This window comes from Mustela lutreola, chromosome 7 (genome assembly GCF_030435805.1).
Source record: "Mustela lutreola isolate mMusLut2 chromosome 7, mMusLut2.pri, whole genome shotgun sequence".
Taxonomy (NCBI): domain Eukaryota; kingdom Metazoa; phylum Chordata; class Mammalia; order Carnivora; family Mustelidae; genus Mustela; species Mustela lutreola.
This window is the reverse complement of record NC_081296.1, coordinates 142,243,947-142,262,168: the sequence shown is the minus strand read 5'-3', so window position 1 is coordinate 142,262,168 and position 18,222 is coordinate 142,243,947. Positions and strand designations below refer to the sequence as shown.

Sequence of the window (18,222 nt, the reverse complement as noted above, 5' to 3'; positions counted from 1 at the left end):
AAATGTTTGTATTGCCTTTAAAATTCTGTTCGCGTGTTGCCTTTATATTGGGCCATTTCAGTTTCTGGCATTGTGAGTAAGAGGGAAATCCCAAGTTGTGAAACCATCAGTAGGTGAAGTGGGCTTCCGAGGCTTCAGATGCACAGGGATGGCTCAGGGTGGGAGCCCCCTGGTGCTGGGAGACTGCGGCATTCATTCAGGAAGAGGCCCACAGAGCATCTGCCAGGTTCAGGATCCACAGTGGGCACGGGGTGCTGAGCTCCCAGCCCCCGGCCTCAGGAGCCCAGGGTCCAAAACCCAGCATGAGCCGTCTCCAGTGTCAGACAGTTGTGGGGCCACAGAACCATCCTTTGTGCTCTGGGGAAGGGGCAGGGGAACAGCCTTCAGCTGGCATGATGTCCAAGCTGTTCATGATGCTTGAGCAGGAGTTTGAGGAGGGGAGGAAGGCCATGGCAGGCAGAGAGAGAATAGTTTGTGCCAAGGCACAGAGGTGGTTTGGGCCCGGGTGTTTTTAGAAAATGGGGTCCCTCCTGGGAAGGTTTCCTGAGAGGAGGAGCTGGTGCCACCTTCCCCCCAACACCTTTATGCTGTGCCCCCATGTGCCATGGGCCAGGGGTTGTGCTCAGAACTTGGGGGCGTGGATGGAGGCCTCTGGTCCTGTTTCTTGGAGGGGCATTTATCAGGGAGGCAAGGCTGCAAAATCAAACAAGCCCTGGAGGTTTGCGGCAACAGATTGATTTATAGCTTGTCCCTAGTCCTGTGGCTCAGGCCTGGTCTCCGCAGTTTAGGTCAGAGAGCCTTTTGTTTCTTGTAGGGCCTTCACCCTGGGACGCCTGGAGCACTTCCCCTCAGGTGATACGTGAAGATGTCTGTAGGTGTTGCCCACTGGCTCCTGGAAGCAAAAAGTGCCCTGTTTGAGAACTCCCACAAGCCGAAGGGCCTCTTAACGGGTATCCATCTGGTTCCTGGCCTGGCTTTGTGACTGCCCTGCCCGATTTCTTTTCAGGAGTGGGTCTGGGCCAGCTCCGGGGGCCATCTGTGTCCTCATGCTCCCACGGCAGTGGCTGATGTCCTGGAGGACTGGCTGCGGAGCTGGACGCTGGCAGTTGAGAGCCTGAACTTGGAAGTGACCTGGGTCACTCTCTGCTCATTTCATTGGCCAAAGCAAGTTGTGGGGCCTTGCTGAACCTGGGTGTGTGTGTGTGTGCGCGCGGGGGGCAGGGGAATGCCCAGCAGAGCTTCCAGGATTGAGGGCCACCGTTACTATTGTCTACCACAGCATTCTTAGCCTAGTTGGGGGCGGCGACACGGAGCCAGGTGGCCTCTCTGTGCTCAGTGCGGGGGCTCCGGGGCTCTGAGGAGGCTGGGAGCCAAGGGAGGTTCCTGGGGAGCTGGCCTCGAGTGTGAGGTGGTGACCTTGGGGTGGCAGTCAGGGCAGCGGGCAGTGTGTCCATCCGCACACATGGGGGAGGGAGGAGGTCCAGCTGCGGCTTTACCGGAGACCCGGGGAGGCCCGGGGAGGCCCTCTCAGGGCCTGACCCTCTGCAGGGGGGGGAGGGGCAGGAGGCAGGAGGTGGGGAGGCTGCCTGCAGGTCTCTTGGGTGCTAAAGGCCATTATTATTCCGGCCTCCTGAAGTCGGCCAGTCACCAAACCATGCTACAAATGGCTTGGACGAGCGCATGCCTGGCTTTCCACTTGCATAATTACACAGTTCCCGTCTCTAAGTGGTTTTCAGCTCTGGGTGCAGGTGCAGCTCCTTTCCCCTCCCCTCTCGATGGGAGGGAGCTTGCGTTTCCGGGTTGATTCCCTCTGCTGTGAGTCTCCCTTGGCAGCTGGGTTAGTCTGCAGGCCCGCTTTCTGGGGCGGCCTGCCCCCTGTGGCCAGCCCTCAGCTGTGCCTGGGCAGGAGGCAAGTGACCGTGGCCTTGCAGATTGCAGGAAAGCGGTTCTTTTTTTTTTTTTTTTTTTTTTTTAAATATGGTTAAACCACTTTTTTTAAATTTTATTTATTTATCAGAGAGAGAGAGGGGGAGAGAGCGAGCACAGGCAGACAGAATGGCAGGCAGAGGCAGAGGGAGAAGCAGGCTCCCTGCTGAGCAAGAAGCCCGATGTGGGACTCGATCCCAGGACGCTGGGATCATGACCTGAGCCGAAGGCAGCTGCTTAACCAACTGAGCCACCCAGGCGTCCCAGGAAAGCGGTTCTTGATGAGCCCGTGAGCCTCCCGTTTTGGACAAGCTGCTTTAATGGCCGCCCCGCTATGTCCAAGGGCCTGCAATTCTCCCAGCTGCCACCGGACTCTTCTCTCCCCGGTGGTCAGAGGAGACCTCTCGGTCTGAGCGCCACCCTCTCCCCCTTGGTTTACTTGTCTGCAGGCCTCATTTCTGACATCTGCCCTGGAAGGTGGGCCGGAAGGGTTACGCCTAGTCATCAGATGGGGAAGCTGAGAGCCAGGCCCCGGCCTGCTGCTGGTTTCCACAGGGCCCCGCTCTGTGGTCAGGCAGGCCTGCCTCTTGTTGGGGGTCGTTCTTCCAGAAGGCCCCGTGTTGGCCCTCCTGATGCTGCACGCAGTGGCCTTCTTGTGGCATGGGCTCGTGGACACATCTCCCTCGGGTGCTCTACCTCCCTGACTTCGGGGACCTCCTGCTCCTCCTGCTTTTGATTCTTTTCATTTGACTCCTTTGTCATCTCCTGTCCTCCGGCGCTGGGCCGTCTTCAGGAAGTGGTAGCCGCTGTCACTTACAGAGTACCTGCTGTCATCAGCGGGGCAGTGGCCGGTGACGGAAATGCAGTGTAAACGGGCTTCAGCCAATTCCGCAAGTGCGGGGCCGGAGAGGACAGGCTCCGGGCCGGCTGGATGGAGCGCTCGAGCTCCGACAAGACGGTGCTCAGGCTTTTTCTCCTGCTGTGGCCTCCTCCTTGTCAGTCTGGCCACAGAGAGGCCATGGAGCGCTAACGCTCTTGGCCATGCTCTTTGTGCTGTGCATAGTCCCCTGGGACCTTGGGCCCCCTGCCCATCCTGCATCCAAGCGAGGTACCAGGCCACGTGTCACTCCAGGAGAGGATACAGCCCCTCAGTTGTTTGCATGCCCATTGTGTGGGATCAAGGAGGGCCAGTTCTGGAAGGCAGGAAGGCAGTACAGAGTGAAGTAACAGAACCCCACATTTGTAGCGTGGGCCCCAACAGCCCTGTGGGGTGGGTGCCAGGATTCTCCTCACTTGACAGATGGGGAAACCGAGGCATGAGGTACAGTTGGGTCTGCTTCCAGGGTCTCCTCTTAGGGACACACCTGCCCCTTCCGCTTTCACCTGTCTCCCCGATCGTATTTTCCTAGCCCTGAACTGTCTGCTCAGCTCAGTTCTCTTTTTCTGATCCCCTCCTGGTACGACCACAGGCCAGAACACAGAAGAGTTTAGCCACCTTTGTGCGGCGTGCGTGCTATCCTCTGCTGGTGCTGGCCTGCGCCTCGGCCTGCTGTGCCCATCATCTGGTTGTCCTGTCCTCAGGACCTGGAGGGGCTGCCCCTGGATGAGCCCTCCCACCCCCGTCTGGTCCTGCTCCTCCTCACGCCCAGGCTACACCTTGTTCCCAGACCTGGCTGCTCCGAGCGGCCCCCGGGGCCTTGGCAAAGCCCGAATCCCTCCCAGGATCCCACTCAGAGTCCACAGGACCAGAGCTGAGGTTTTGGACATGTTCCACTGGGGGTATTTGGGATTTGCTGGTGCACAGGGTAAGGGCCAGGCTGTGCTGTGACATTCTGGGCCTCTGGGGCTTCCAGCCCCTTTTCATTGCCCCTGCCCAGCCCTTTCTGTGGTTCTTGCCCCCCCTCCACCAACATCCCCAGGCACCTTTGCCGAAGGGGGTGCTCCTCCTGTTGTTTCTCTTTGACCTCTCTTCCCAAGTGTCTGTCTGTAGTTTCCTTTCATTGATAGGGTCTATGCCACCTCCTCCCTGAAGCTGTCTCTGATTGCTCCCCCAGGGGCTGTGAAAGGATAGTTTCCTTAAATGAGCATTTTAAATTCCTCAGGGCTGTGCTCTCCTTTGACTTCCAGCGAGGAGGAGTCCTTTTACAAGATAGATTTTCCCTTCATAGCAATTCAGCTTTTGGAAAAACAGGTTTATAATTAGGAGCCCTGGGCATAGTTCTCTGTCCAGAACTTATTAATCAGTATTTATCGAGAAAACAACAGTTTCAGAGTCTGTACAAGTTTTCTCCAGGTGCAGGTTTTAAATAAACTTCTTTAATTCTTTAACTTTTACTGTTACTTTTTCTATCATTTCGGATGTAGTTTCTATGTTTATTGTAGAAAACTAGAAAATACAAGGAAATGTAAAGGAAAAAAGCCACCCATGTCTTTCCTGCTGCGGCCATAGTGGACAGGCGGTGCACACCCTCGCCGTCTGCATGCCAGACAGTCGAATAGTTAAGTGAGTGTGCTCAGACTCGGGACCAAACGCTCCCGGCAGGGCAGTCTTGTGGTCCCAGAAGGGCACTGTTTCAGCTCCTCTTTGAGTAGGACTTGGAAGCTTTTCTAGATAAATCCTGAACTCCTCTATTTCATGTTATTTTTAAAAAGTATACATATTTTTAAAGATTTTATTTACTTATTTGACAGAGAGGCAGAGAGAGCCTGAGCACAAGCAGGGGGAGTGGCAGGCAGAGGAAGAAGGAGACACAGCCTCTCCACTGAGCAGGGAGTCCCATGCGGGACTCGATCCCAGGACTCCAGGATCGTGACCTGAGTGGAAGGCAGACGCTTAACGGGCTGAGCTCCCCAGCCCCCCCCCCCCCCCCCGCCCAGTTCGTGTTACTGATTGACAATTGATTCATGCCTTTATCAGGCATTTACCTTATGCAAGCACTGGGCATGGAGGCAGCTGGAGTTTTACCAATTATTTAAAAGATAATTAAAAAAAAAAAACCACTTGTAGTGTTTGAGAATGTGTTGTTGGGTGCACGGGGCACAACGGTCCAGCGTGAGAGCGTACAGTGAAACAGAAGTCGTCTCACCCCACCCCACTGCTGCCCTTGCCCTTGACCAGAGGCCACCCACCACCATTTTCTTTCACTCTTTCTGGTGGTACTCTCAGATTCCTTCTGTGTGTGTGTGCAAGCCCGAGTTCTCGTGCCAGCTGATCTGAGCCCAGGCCGTGGCAGGCGGCGCACAGAGCTTTGCACCTCGCGTTTTCACATGGGGGGTTGTCTTGGTGATGAAGCCTTCTGGGCGCGTGGGGGGCTTCCTCGTTCTTTTTATTACTGCCCAGTATTTCTCTGACCACGTGTGGTTTGTTAATGGCCCCTCTTGGGGTCTTTAAGTTGCTGCCGGTCTTTTGCTGTCACAGTTAATAGCCTGAAACACCGCACATGTGAGGATGTCTGTGGGTTGGGCTGGCGGCGCTGGGGTTTTCAGGAGGAACTTTTCATTGCTTGCAGCCGGTTTTCTGGCTTATCGTCCCCTCCCTTCTCTCCCTTGGTGTCAGAAACCAGTTTCTGGACTTCGGCAATTTCAGGAGCCTGCTGCTTGGGAAGCGAGGGTAGTTGGCCTCTTGGTCCCACCGGAGTTTCAGAGGAAGGAATGAGACCCCGGCAGGTTTACGTTCTCCTTTGCTCCGTGGGCTGCAGCGGTGTGCATGGGGTCCCTCCACCGTGGGGCGTGTGGCTTCCTGCCTGCCTCCCTTCCTCACTCCCCCGCTTACACTGAGACCCCAGGGCTCAGAGACCTGGCCGGTCTTCCTCTGTGCCTCCCCTGCCAGCTCTGCTGTGCCTGCTGCTTACCACCGGGGCGTGGGTTGGCCACACGGGAGACACCATGTGTCCCCGTGGCCAGCCACAATAGGATCTGGCCAGTCGAGCCAGATCCTATTCTTGGAGCTCTGAGCTACAGAGGAGCTGGGCTGGCTCCTGGTACCTCAGTCCCACTTAAGATTTTCCGCCTGCCTGTGCACAAGGTGACTTCTTGTTGTTTCTTTTATGTTACGGTTCTCTTGTGTTTTCAGAGTTGGAGTCCTGTTTGTTTTTTAGGTCTGGGGGCGGGCGAGCTGACTGGGATGGCGTCAGATGAGGGCAGGTTGGAAGTGACCGCAGTCAGCCTCGGAAGGAGATGAGAGCCACACGCCGGGATAATCGGGATGCCATGAGGATTAACTCACAGGGAAAACCCAGGGCCTGGAGGCAGCCCAGGACAGGCCCTTTCCTCCTGGTGCAGGTCACGTACGCATGCACCTGTTGTCCCCTTCGGTGCCATCTGTCCTTCCCGTGGTGTGGCCCCAAGTCTTGTCCTTAGGGACTTCCCAAGGAGCTGTTCCCTCAGCTGTTGGAGATTTTTGTCCTGGATCGGGGCCAGGGGCAAAGTGAGGAGTCCCTCTGAGCCCAGCCTGGCTGGTCCCAGTCACGAGTCAAGCGGCCGTGGACTGGTCATGTCACCAATGCTCGGGTGGAGAAGGACAGTCTGGGAGTGAGACCAAGGCTCTGAGGGGTTCCCGCTGAGCGTGCTGGTGGCCCAGGGGTGTGCTCTGAGCCCAGTCTCTCCCCTCATGACGTCATGGCAGCCAGTGGGTGTTGGCCGTCATTCGTTCTGGAACAGCGGAGAAGCTGAGTGATGGTGGGGACCCCGGAAAGCATCAGCCATTGGTTTTCAGGTTGGGTTCCTCGGGGCCCGGCGGCATGTCAGGGTGTCGGGTTGAGGGACGACTGGCTTGGTGTATCCTGCAGCGTCAACCAGTCTGTCCCTCTGTCTTGCTGACTTAGGTAGTGGCTTCCCTTCAAGGTTCCGCCGGCGCCGGCTCCAAGGAGGTGCCGGGAAACACTCGGGTGAGCCAACCAACAAATGGAGGGTTGGTAGGCATCCCCGCCGCAGTGTCATGTGAGGGGATGGTGACGGTGCCCGGGGGCCTTGGTGCCTACCTCCTCCCCTAGACCATGAGCCCCTCCAGGGCCTAAGCGTTTGGTGTGGCCCCTGAGTGCGGGGCCAGGCTGCACACGGGAACCTGAGCTGAGTGTTTAGGGAGTGCCTGGGTGCCAGGCGGGCACCCTCAGCAGGCACACGGTACACACAGCTGTTGGGCCTGCCATCGTCCCTGCTTTGATTTCCAGCCTTGCCGGGGCACAGCCTCCTTGAGCACCCTGGCCTCTCTTCCCAGGAAAATGCACATGGGCATAGCCATGTGCCGTCAGCATAGCCTACAGACCCCTGTTCCTGTGCCTGTGCCCTGCCCCCAGAGACAGCCCATCAGGACTCTGGAACGAAGGGCCAGGATGGTAGTGTTCCCTGGTTCTTGGGACTGTTCTGGCTCTGGATAGGTGGGTCGGGTGAGTGTGTCATGGTTCAGGGGAAGGCCTCCTGGGAGAGCGTCGGTCTGAGCCGTATCTGAAAGGCTGGGATGGAAAATATGGACCAAGGCTTGGAGAAGGGACACAGCCCATGTGCCCAGATGCTTGGGGCGGGAGAGGTAAAGTGAGTGAGTTGCAGGGGCCCTTTGTGTATCCGTCGGAGAACTGGACCCTGTCTGGAGTGGGCTGGGGTGGCCGTGAGATTGTGGGTGGGGTGGAGGAGGCAGGGTCCAGGCTGGCAGCAACGTTGGCGAGGCCCGTGGTGGTGGTTGAACCAGGCTCAGAGGACGCGTAGGGTGTCCGTAGGGGCTAGAGACTGCTGGTGTTGTGTTAACTAAGCCGAGGAGGGTTGAAGGGTTTTGGGGCCTCCTGCAGCATGGGAGAGCGGACTGAGGCAGGCCTGGGAGGCGGGGCCAAGGTGTTAGACCAGATAGCAGAGGAAGCGGGGAGCCATGGGAGGTGCTGGAGGCAAGGAGGGAGGGTCAGACCATCGGTGGTGAATGCGGTGGAGGGGAGCGTCCTGGGGTGATCCAGGTTGGAGCTGTGCCCCTGAAGGGCTGGCCCTGAGATTGGAGAGGGAGACAGCGGCTGTGAGGAAAACAGGCAAACTTGGGGTTTTTGTAGAACAACAGGCAAGTCCCCCTGAGAGATGACTCTTTCTCTCTCTCTGCCAAGAGGTGGTCTTGAGGACTGACTAGGAGCTCACAAACCTTCCTGTTGCTAATGGGTCTGTTCTGGGGACTGCGCTTGAGGGATGCAGCCGTAGGCTGTCCTGTCCTCCTGCCTTCAGCTGGCCTTAGTGAATGTTCTGGAAGGATGCTTCCTGCCTGCTTGAGTAACCTTTGTTTTCTTTGTTTCTCTCCACAGGAAGCGAGGGATAGAAGTGGTGCAGGTGAGTACAGACCACGCCCTTGCCATTTTCTCCTGTGGGTGGGCCTTTTAGGGCTCCCCTCTCCGCCTCTCCCACAAGCGTCTGGGTGCTTGAATCCCTTCCTGAACTTCTCCCTGTGTGGAGTCTCTGATTTCTGCCCTGGCAGGACGTGGGTTGTGGTCGGTGGTCTCGGGGGTTTGTGGAGTTGCAGCTGCTTCATTGGTGGATGGAGGTGGCAGGGGGAGACGTGCGGCTGTGGGTAGGGGTGGGGTAGGCAGGGTGCAGGAGCATGGCCACCCAGTGAGCCTCTGGGGTCCTGTGGCCCCCCACGGTTTGTCTGTGTCTGCACTCCATCTCTGCTGAGGGAGTACAGGCCCCCCACATCCCCCCGCCCTGGGCCCCTGCCTTGGCTGCTCGGCCCTCTGGGGGTGAGCCCTCTCCTTTCTCGGACCAGTCTTGTAAATGGTATCATCTCTGAGACGATGCTTGCTCCTCTGCCCTTCTCCCCTGCACCCCTAGGTCAGGAGCACCCCCTCCCTGCTGTCAGCGCAATCACATCTGATCTTGCCTGTGGGCCCCTGGCTCCTGGAGAGTTGCTGGAGTCAGTGAGGTGGCTCCTGACTCCCAGGCTGCCTCCCCTGGGGGCAGACTTGGATCGGGGCTTGTTGGCTGGAGAAGGAAGGATGGATGGAGTGCGCGCTCTGACAGCAGCCGCGGGAGCCCGGTGGAGGGCTGCTGAATGAGTTCTTCCTCTGGCTTCCCTCCTTGGAGCGGGTTGAACTTGTGACCTGGAGGCTGAGGTTGGTTTTGGGGGAGGAGGTGGTTTCTGGAAGCCCCTCATGGGCTGTCAGTCAATTTTTCATCCAGGCTTATTTTGGCTCTGCAGAGTGGTGTGATCTGCACAGAGGGTTTCTGTGGACCTTAATTTCTTAGACCTTAAAAGGGGGTAAGTCAGAATTCAGGACGGGGTAAGACGCGTGCTTGCGGGGCTGTTTCTGATTGATGGGTAGTGGCAGTCGGCAGGGTTCCAAATCATCCCTGAGGTTAGCTACAGTGCTTGTCAGGGTTCACGCAGAAATTTCTGTGGGGGGCACGTTTTAGAGGAAGTGAATTCATGTGCTCACCAAGACGTTACTTAAAAAGGGAAGAAATGTGCCCTTCCCCCAATACCTGATTCCTGTCCTGGAAGACCCCTGACAAACATGGTGGGATGCTCCTCCCCGTGCCCCTCCCCTCTGCCGCAGGAGGAAGGGGAGGGTTGGGAGGGCACAGGGCCTGGAGTTTCAGGATGGAAGGAAACCTGGGGCTATAGCGTGTTTGTTGTCCGTGGCTTCTTGGGAAGATTTAGACTAAAACCTTTAATCCACTTAGTGCAGGGTGGAACCAGAGACTTGGAGCCATTGTTCTAGAATTTACTGGGCAGAAGAAGAGTTGCAAGATCTTCCTTGATGTGCCTGTTGTTCACTTTGGGCGGAAGTGGTAACTGGGGACCAGAGAGAACCCAAAGTGGATGCTTTCCACACCCGTATCTAAAAATAAAACCCCTGCGATGTATCTCTCTGCACCTCCTCCTGGCGTCCCCCAGTGTTTGGAGAACTCGGAATTTCAAGATGCAGAGAAGGGCTCTTTGCAAAATTTGGAAGCTGAGACTACTTGGCTGGTTTCTTCAGAAGCAGCCAAGCCTCTGTGGGCCAGATGCCTGGGCTGGTGGGCCCCTGGATGCCGGGAATGGGTGCTTGCCGCACCCGAGGGGTCTGTGACTGAAGTGGGGGGAAGTGAGCATGCCGTCAGCCAGCGCCCAGGGTTTCTTGTTTTCTTGTGTCCGTTGCCTCAGTGGCATTGTCGCTTTTTGTGAGCCACTCAGTGACAGGAGTAGTGTTTTCATACCCATTTTAGAGTTGAAGAAATAGAGGCTCAGGATGTCTCTTGGGGAACTTGGCTGGTGGTGGTGGTCTTGGAGTTTGGCCCACGTGTCTCCTGAGCCCATGGTTTTTCTGTTAACCGGGGCTCCTTTGCACGTTAGTTTTACTAAATGTTTCACTTACCAAACGTTTCCAGGCCTGTTATTACCTAGGGTTTGGGGACTATTTTTTTTCTTAATATATTATTTGTTTATTTGATAGAGATAGCAAGAGAGGGAACACAAGCAGAGGGGTTGGTAGAGGGAGGAGCAGGGAACCCGATGCGGGACTCGATCCCAGGACTCTGGGGTCACGACCTGAGCTGAAGGAGGACGCTTGACAGCTGAGCCACCCAGGTGCCCCTCTTTTTTTTCTTCAAGAGTTATTATTTATTTATTTAAAATATTTCGTTTATTTTTTGAGGTTGTGAGAGCGCACAAGTTGGAGGAGAGGCAGAGAGAGAGGGAGAAGCAGGCTCCCTGCTGGTCGGGGAGCCTGACATGGGGTTCGATCCCTGGACTCCAGGATCGTGACCTGAGCCGAAGGCAGACGCTCAACCGACTGAGCCATCCAGGCACCTCAAGACTTACTTATTTTAGATAGACAGAGTGTGTGGTCACAAGAGAGTTGGGGGGGTGGAGAGGAGGGGCAGAGGGAGAGAAGCTTCAAGCAGACCCACTGCTGAGTGCAGAGTCCAAGGCAGGGCTTGGTCTCAGGACCCCGAGATCATGACCTGAGCCTAAACCAAAAGTTAGACACTCAGCCAACTGACTCATGCAACCAGTTCCCTTTGGGCTCTGGCTACTATGTATGTCTGTATGTCTGTATCTATTTGTTTTTTAAAAGATTTTATTTATTTATTTGACAGAGAGACAGGGAGAGGGAACACAAGCAGGGGGAGGGGCAGACGGAAGAGGGAGAAGCAGACTTCCGGCTGAGCAGGGGGCCAGATGTGGAGCTTGATCCCAGGACCCTGGGATCATGACCTGAGCTGAAGGCAGATGCTTTTAATGACTGAGCCATCCAGGCGCCTCTGGGCTCTGGCTACTATTAAAAAGAATATTGGGGCCCAGGGTCAGGAGCCATGACTGTAAAGTGCTGGTAAGGCCCTGCGGTGTCCTCGCGTGAGGACAGTTCTCTGGAATGGTGAGTGGTGGTAGTACCGAGTGCGTGTTGACCTTGACTGCGGATGGTGGTATGCCGGACACCGACGCCACTGATTTGCCAGAAGCATCCGTGGGTGAGCGCACATCTCAGAAAGCAAATTGTGCAGCTCCTCAGCTCCTTCATGGGCTCGTGCCCGCGGCCCACGTGCTTGGGAAGGTGCCTGTAAACACTCCTTCCTTACATCCTTCCCACAGCCCTCCCCCCATCTCTGTGGAGCCAGTGCCCTTAGCAGTGACGGTCAGGATCCCCTGGGCTCATCTTTGTGGCTGTGTGATCGTGGGCCAGTCGCCTAACCCCCCAGAGCCTCAGTCTCCCCATCTGTAAAATGGAGATAATAGTTGTGCCTGTCCTTGGGGATCACGTGAGGCATCATTGAGTTAATTTGGGTAAAGCAGTGGGCACATGGGAAGCTTGTTCTTTACATTGTCCCCAGCAGATGGGACCCTGGGGCATCAAGGCCGCCGAGGCCTCGAGGCTGCTGGTCACTGTGATCCCAGGACAGGTGAGGTTTCTCCATTTCTTGTCTTGTAGCAGCATTGCAGGAGGATCTGATTTGGTTGTCCACTGATAGAACATTGGGAATGATTTTTGATAACAATGATGGTAATTCGTGGCACGTCATTTTAAAGGAATTCAGAGAACCTGCTGTGTACATCTCCTTCCATCTTTTTATTTGCTTGAAGAAGTGGTTTCAGCACTTGCAGCTGTAAGAAACTGAAAAATACAATGGACAGTAAGCTCTGCCTTCATCCATGGATACATGAAATACTTCTTAAAAATTCCTGTTTGGGGGTGCCTGGGTGGCTCAGTCTGTTAAGCCTCTGCCTTCGGCTCAGGTCATGGTCTCAGGGTCCTGGGATCGAGCCCCGCATCAGGCTCTCTGCTGGGCAGGGAGCCTGCTTCCCTTCCTCTCTCTCTGCTGCTTCTCTGCCTACTTGTGATCTCTGCCTGCCAAATAAATAAATAAAATTAAAAAAAAATTCCTGTTCATCTCTCTTGTGAGATGCATTTCTAATAGGGTTTAATGTTTTATGTTTATTCCTTATACAGTTTGTAGGGTTTCTGTCACAGGGATCAATTATGTACTAAGTGTAATTCTAATAATAATTCAGTCCAGAAGAAAATTTCTGACAGCTTGATGGTCACATGAAATTAAAAAATTAAAGCATTTATAGCCTTATTGTTATTATTATTTATTTTGCCTCATAGTGAGATAGACTTCTCAGTAAAAAGCCTTTAAACACGAAAGACACTGAGGGCTGTGGGTTGGAAATTGGAATTTGAGGAGGCAAAAGGAACTTTCCTAAATTTCCAAGGGTTCGGGAAGGAGCGGACGCGGTAACTGCAGGGTGGATGTCGGCGGGTCTCAAATTCCACTGGATCCATTTAAAAGAGAAACAATAACAGTTTTATTTTGAAATGTTAATATTTACAATATGTTGGAAATTACATCCTCTACAAGTATTTAAACTTAGATGAGAAATTTTCGATGTCAGCTTGCAAATGTACAAATGGACGCATAGTTTTAAACATTTATTCTGGAGGCTCCGAAGTGAAGGCCATTGCTTTTGAACATTACCCCACTGGCTTCTCAGAAGTGGGCTCTGAGGCAGGTACCAGCTTGGAGGGGCCAGTGGCCTGGCCCCCAGCCCATCCATAGGCCTCCCTCAGCCTGGGCCGCTCACACTCTACCGCCCGAGCATCCACAGAGACAGAAAGGCCTTCGCTGTGGGTCTGTCTGCAGGCGGACCGGCCTCCCCCAGGCTGGCTCTGTGAGGCCAGGTAGATGCTCTGATAAGGAAAACCTGCCGTTCTCTCTGCTCATGCGGCATGAGAAGCCCCAAGTCCAGGGGGGCCAGAGAGAGGAAGTCATGCCTCGTGCTTCGTGTCGGGGCTCAGGCAGGAGGACAAGGGGAGAGTTGAGCATGATCTGGGACAAGTTGCCCCCATCCCCTTCGTCCTGAGGGGCTGCCTGTGGTGACTGATGGTCGCAGGTAGCCGATTTCCTCAGTTTCTTCCTTCGTGTTACTGTAGGGAAGATGCTGGACCCACACGCCTCTGACTCACCATTTCGGGCCTTTCTTGACCACTGAGAGGAGGCCCCTGCTGGCCAGCAGGTGTGGGTTAGGAACTCCAGGCTCTCCCTTTGGCAGCAGATCTTTCTGGGGACCTGCTGTGTACCGGGCCCCAGGTGTGGGGGACTCACACAGGTCACAGCCTGGCGCCTTCTGCTGTCGTCCGTCTGGAAGAGATTGTTGGGTCAGGAAGGCTGCCCTGAGGAGGCAGGGTGAGCCTGGCTGTTGGCTCTAAGCCTCGTCCGCCTCACAGAACCAGGCTGAGAGGCGGGTTCAAGCCCACGGTCCCGACCAGGGCTTCGCCTGCCCCCAGGCTATTCTCCTCCTGCTTCTGCAACACAGAGGTTGCTAGAAACACCCAAGTGCCAACCACGACCAGGGCACAGCCGTCACTGTCTCTCCACCCAAGGGAGGCTTTGTTGGGAGCAAACCTGTCTTGGCCACTTGGGTCATCTGTGGCCTGGGGGGGTGGGTGTGGGGCATGGGCCTGGGGCTCTGCTGAGGGCCAAGCAGGAAGCTGTCACCTGGGGAGCATTTTCCTCTCTGACCTGATCCATCTGCGGGGAGGCTTGGGACGGAAGCCTGGGAGGTTCTCTGTCCCTGAACCCCCCTGCCCCTTGCTAGGGCAGCCCTGAATCTGATGGAAGAAGACCAAGACAGAACAGCACATGCCGTTGCCTCCAGCCTCCAGCCCACTGCTTCCAGCCTCCGCATCCTTGGGAAGCTGTTTTGCATCCTTCCCCCTGCCTCTGGGGCTTTCCACCAGGTGTTTGTAGAGCGCAGGGGGAGAAGCAGAGGACCGGTTGTGGGGGAGGGAGATGGAGTTGTATTTTAAAATGCAGAGGAGCAAACTGGAAGTGTGGGAAGTACAGCCAGCTACCTGGCGGAGTTCACTGTCCCCTTCCAAATTCCTTGAGAATTCTGACCTGGCCAAAGCCCATCTCTGGAGCCGCCGTCGTTTCTCAGGGAACCAGGATGGGACTGAGGGTCCCCGGATTGCCGGAGAGCCAAGGGCAGGCAGCAGGCCTCCGCTCCGGGTTTCTCGAGAGTGTCACCTGTTTGGGATGCTGAGTGCCTTGTGCATGCATTTTCTCTGCTTCCGGGCACGCCATCTGGGAAAGGAGGTTGGGTGAGACTGTCCGGCAGAAAGGGCAAGACGGAGAAAGAGACGGAAGGATGGCCAGAGCTGGAGACTGTGTGCTGCGCATCTGGGTGGGGGCTGCCATGGGGACTGTCCCCGAGCTCATGGGTGAGCTCTGGGGTGCTCTGAGGCTTGTCTGTTCTGTGCTGGCGGCCCGTGAGGACACAGGAGGGGCCAGTTAAAGGGAGGGGGTGGGCAAAGGGTGAGGAAGGCCATGTTGGGAACTTGATGCTTCTTGGTACAGGATACAGCAGGCCCAGGTGCGGATGGGGAGTAAGGGACTTGAATGTCATCGCAGGCGGGGAGCACAGGTGGGCAAGGGCCCAGAAGGTGGGCAAGAGGGTCTGTTGACGGTGAGGGGTTTGGAAGCACTGGGGCCTTGGCCCTGAAGGAGTTGGCAAGTGGCCAGATTGGAGAGGGCGGCAGGACCAGACCTAAAGAGAGCCCATGAGCTATTCACGGGGCGTTGGTTTGGAGGGCATCGAAGGGCTTCTGTGTGGGAGAGGTGTGTGCCGCAGTTAGAGGCCACGGCAGAAGATCTCCCAGGAGGGCACAGGGGCAACAGATAAGACTGGACCAGAGGGTGGAGTGCTGGGTCTTCTGGAAGGAGCCTGGGGCCGTGGCCTGGGGTGGTGGTGGTGGCCCTGACGGGGTCTGGCGGGTCTGGCTGGAATTAGTTCCGTGGTGGAGCCTGGGGTGACAGGTGGTAAGGTGGGGGTGGATGTGGCCGGGGAGGGGGGAGGGAAGGGTCACGCTCCAGGTTTCTCACTTGCGGGGGCACTGGAGCGAGGGGAGCGGCCGGGGAGGGAGGGCTGGTTCGCGCAGGTTCAGGAGTGAGCGGGCTTCCTCACTCAGGCCAGAGGGAGAGCCCGCTGGCCAAGCCGTGTGCTTCTTTCCAGGGCTCACAGGTGCTCAGTTCTGTTGGGCTTTGAAAAATGTACTTTTCAAAAATGTGTTACTTGGGTAATATTTTCAGTGGTTCAGAAATAATTTTAAAAGGTACACAGTTAAAGGCATCTAATGATCACTCCCCAGCTGGGTCCCCTTTGCCACCAGCCTGTCTCGGTGACCTCCATAGACTTTATTTCCAGGTGATCGCGGTCCGGAGGGGTGAACCCCTGGTGCTTTGGAGCCAAGTGTCAGGGGCTGTGGGAATGTGAGCTGCTTTGGTGTTTACTGGGGCCTGACCTTCTTGCAGCAGAAGAGCCCACGGCAACTCTCCAGCCCCCTCCTCGTGGGTGGGGGCTTCTGAAGGCTCCAGAGTGTGGCTCTGACCCTGACCTCTGACAGCAGACCCCCAGCTCCTGAGGCAGGGTGGCCATGGGATTGGGAAATGGACTCTGTGCAGAACATTTCCGTGGTCACTGGGTTCCATTGCTGGGATGCAGGCTGTTCCTGGCTGTGCTTGACCCTTACCCCATGGAGCCCAGAGACCTGGGTTTGAGTTCCCATTAGCCTGTTTTCTGACTGTGTGCGATCCCACTTCCATCGTCTTTAAGAGGAGAGGACACTCACCACACAAGACTGAAGACGCCTGACAGAAGCTTAAGGGATATAGGTTTCTTGTCACTCATCCTTTGTATGAACAGCGTGGTTTTGGGGGGAGGTAGGGTACAGCTGTAGGTGAGCAGTGCTGCTTAGAAAAATACGTCACCTGGTGTGAAGAACGTGGTCTGGGGGCACCTGGGTGGCTCAGTCAGTTAAGCCTCCGACTCTCTGTTTCAACTCAGGTCATGAGCTCAGGGTCCTGGGATTGAGTTCTGCATCGGGCTCTCTGCTCGGCAGGGAGCCTGCTTCCTACTCTCTCTCTGCCTGCCTCTCTGCCTACTTGTGATCTCTATCAAACAAATAAATAAAAATCTTAAAAAAAATGTGATATGTTTGCCCCACCCCACAGCACCCCATCCAAGTAACACTTTGGTGTTTCTAACTATTGTGGATTTGAGCAGAAGTCCTTTTTAATTTATTTTTTATTCATTAATTTTTTAAAAAGTAGGCTCCATGCCCACTATGGAGCACAATACGGGGCTTGAACGGACGACCCTGAGATGGAGACCTGAGCTGAGGTCATGAGTCAGCTGTTCCCCTGACCCAGGCGCCCCCCTAATTGCTTTTTATTTTTTATTTTTTATTTTTTTTTAAAGATTTATTTATTTATTTGACAGACAGAGATCACAAGTAAGCGGAGAGGCAGACAGAGAGAGAGGAGGAAGTATGCTCCCCGCTGAGCAGAGAGCCTGATGCGGGGCTCCATCCCAGGACTCTGGGATCATGACCTGAGCTGAAGGCAGAGGCTTTAACCCACTGAGCCACCCAGGTGCCCCCCTAATTGCTTTTTAAAGAGAGACTTTGTTTTTTGTTTTTTTCTTAACTTTTGAATGTAGGTGTTTGCATTTTTTTTTTTTTAAGACATTGAAAATTATCTTCATTCACTTTTACTTAGGGTACTATGTGTAACAGTGTTAGACAAATGTATGTGACTATTTTTTCCAATAATGTCACCACGGGGCGGGGGGAGCCTTCTGTCCATCTGGGTCTGTTCCCCTTGGGTGCTTTTATGAGCCATTCAGGAGCGGTGGCCTCTGGGAGAACAACGTGGGAAAATGCTCAGGAGATGCCGCTTGCTGCCTCTGTCTCTGCCGACTGGTTTCCGTTCAGTCAGGTCTATTTTTATTCTTGAGTTTTTAGGCTCGCTGTCGCAAATAGAAACTGTCTCTGGGGTCGGGGCAGTCCTGTGCAGCTTCAGAGGCCTGGGAGCCTCCGTGCTGGGGTGTTCTCTCTCTGGCCTTCGACTCACTGACTCAACTTGAGCTTGTCCTTAACACAGAAAGCACCCCTGCTGGGGAAGCCGGTGCCGGTGCCGGTGTGTCCTGGGGCTTCCTGGTCCCTCCGCCCTGCCCCCCCGCCCCCCGCCTTCCTCCCCCCAGTACTTCTACATATGAGCAAAGAGATGTGCGGGGGCAGCGGGGGGGGGGGGGGGGGAATAGGGAGGGACAGAAAGGAAAACCCTGAGAGCCAGAAGCAAAGATTCTGCCTTGAAAGTTGCCACCCGATTCAAGGCTGCTGGGAGGTGAGGTCGCCTGGGGTGTTGCTGCCCAAAGTGGGGTCCGCTGGCCGGGGGCACGTGGTCCGGGGCTGGTCAGAGTGCCCGGCCCAGAGCTGCTGGAAACCCCCCACTCCACCCCATGCAGCCGGGTGCAGCAGGCCGGCGCAGTTGGGGGATCCCTGTAGGGGGGACCGTGACTCACCACCCCGTGGTGAGAGGGGGACCGACGGGAGGGCACAGCCAGCACCGAGAGGAGCCGCTTCTGCCGTCCACTCCGCCTCACAGGCCACCGGGAGGCTTGACTCATGGGCTGACAAGCTGGCACTGCCCTCCCTGCTGCCGTGTTTTCATTTGTGCTGCTAGGCGTGCCCAGGTGTCACCTTGCCTGTGACACCTTCCTGCTCTCCCAGCAGACCCCCCCCTCTGGGCCCCGCCGTGCCCAGCTGGAGCTGTGAGTTGAGGGCTCCTTCTGGACCAGAACCTTCTTGACTCTGGGGAGCGCAGGGCCTGGCCCTGCTGTGTGCTCCGTCTACCGGGTGATCTGATTAAGGACTGAGCTGTCCACACAGGACAGGGCAGGCCCTGAGTGTCTGTGTCTGTTAAAAACGAACCACAGATAAAAAAATTCTTGATTATTCTTTTACTTTTTAAGTAATACGTGCTCGTTTTTGAAATCTTGGGAAGGAAAGG

The 18,222-nt window shown here is 55.6% G+C and overlaps 1 protein-coding gene across 3 annotated transcripts in view; it reads left to right on the top strand.

Annotated features, from left to right (window-relative positions):
- ITPK1 (inositol-tetrakisphosphate 1-kinase) overlaps nt 1-18,222 on the top strand; it is a 167,217-nt gene that overhangs the window by 30,307 nt on the left and 118,688 nt on the right. For 2 of the 3 annotated variants that reach the window (XM_059182951.1, XM_059182949.1), the window contains exon 2: nt 8,199-8,223. In XM_059182951.1, the coding sequence (XP_059038934.1) occupies nt 8,199-8,223 (25 nt within the window). Of the gene's footprint in view, nt 1-8,198; nt 8,224-9,127; nt 9,149-18,222 lie in introns of those variants that run through there. The other variant, XM_059182952.1, reaches the window with a different exon arrangement.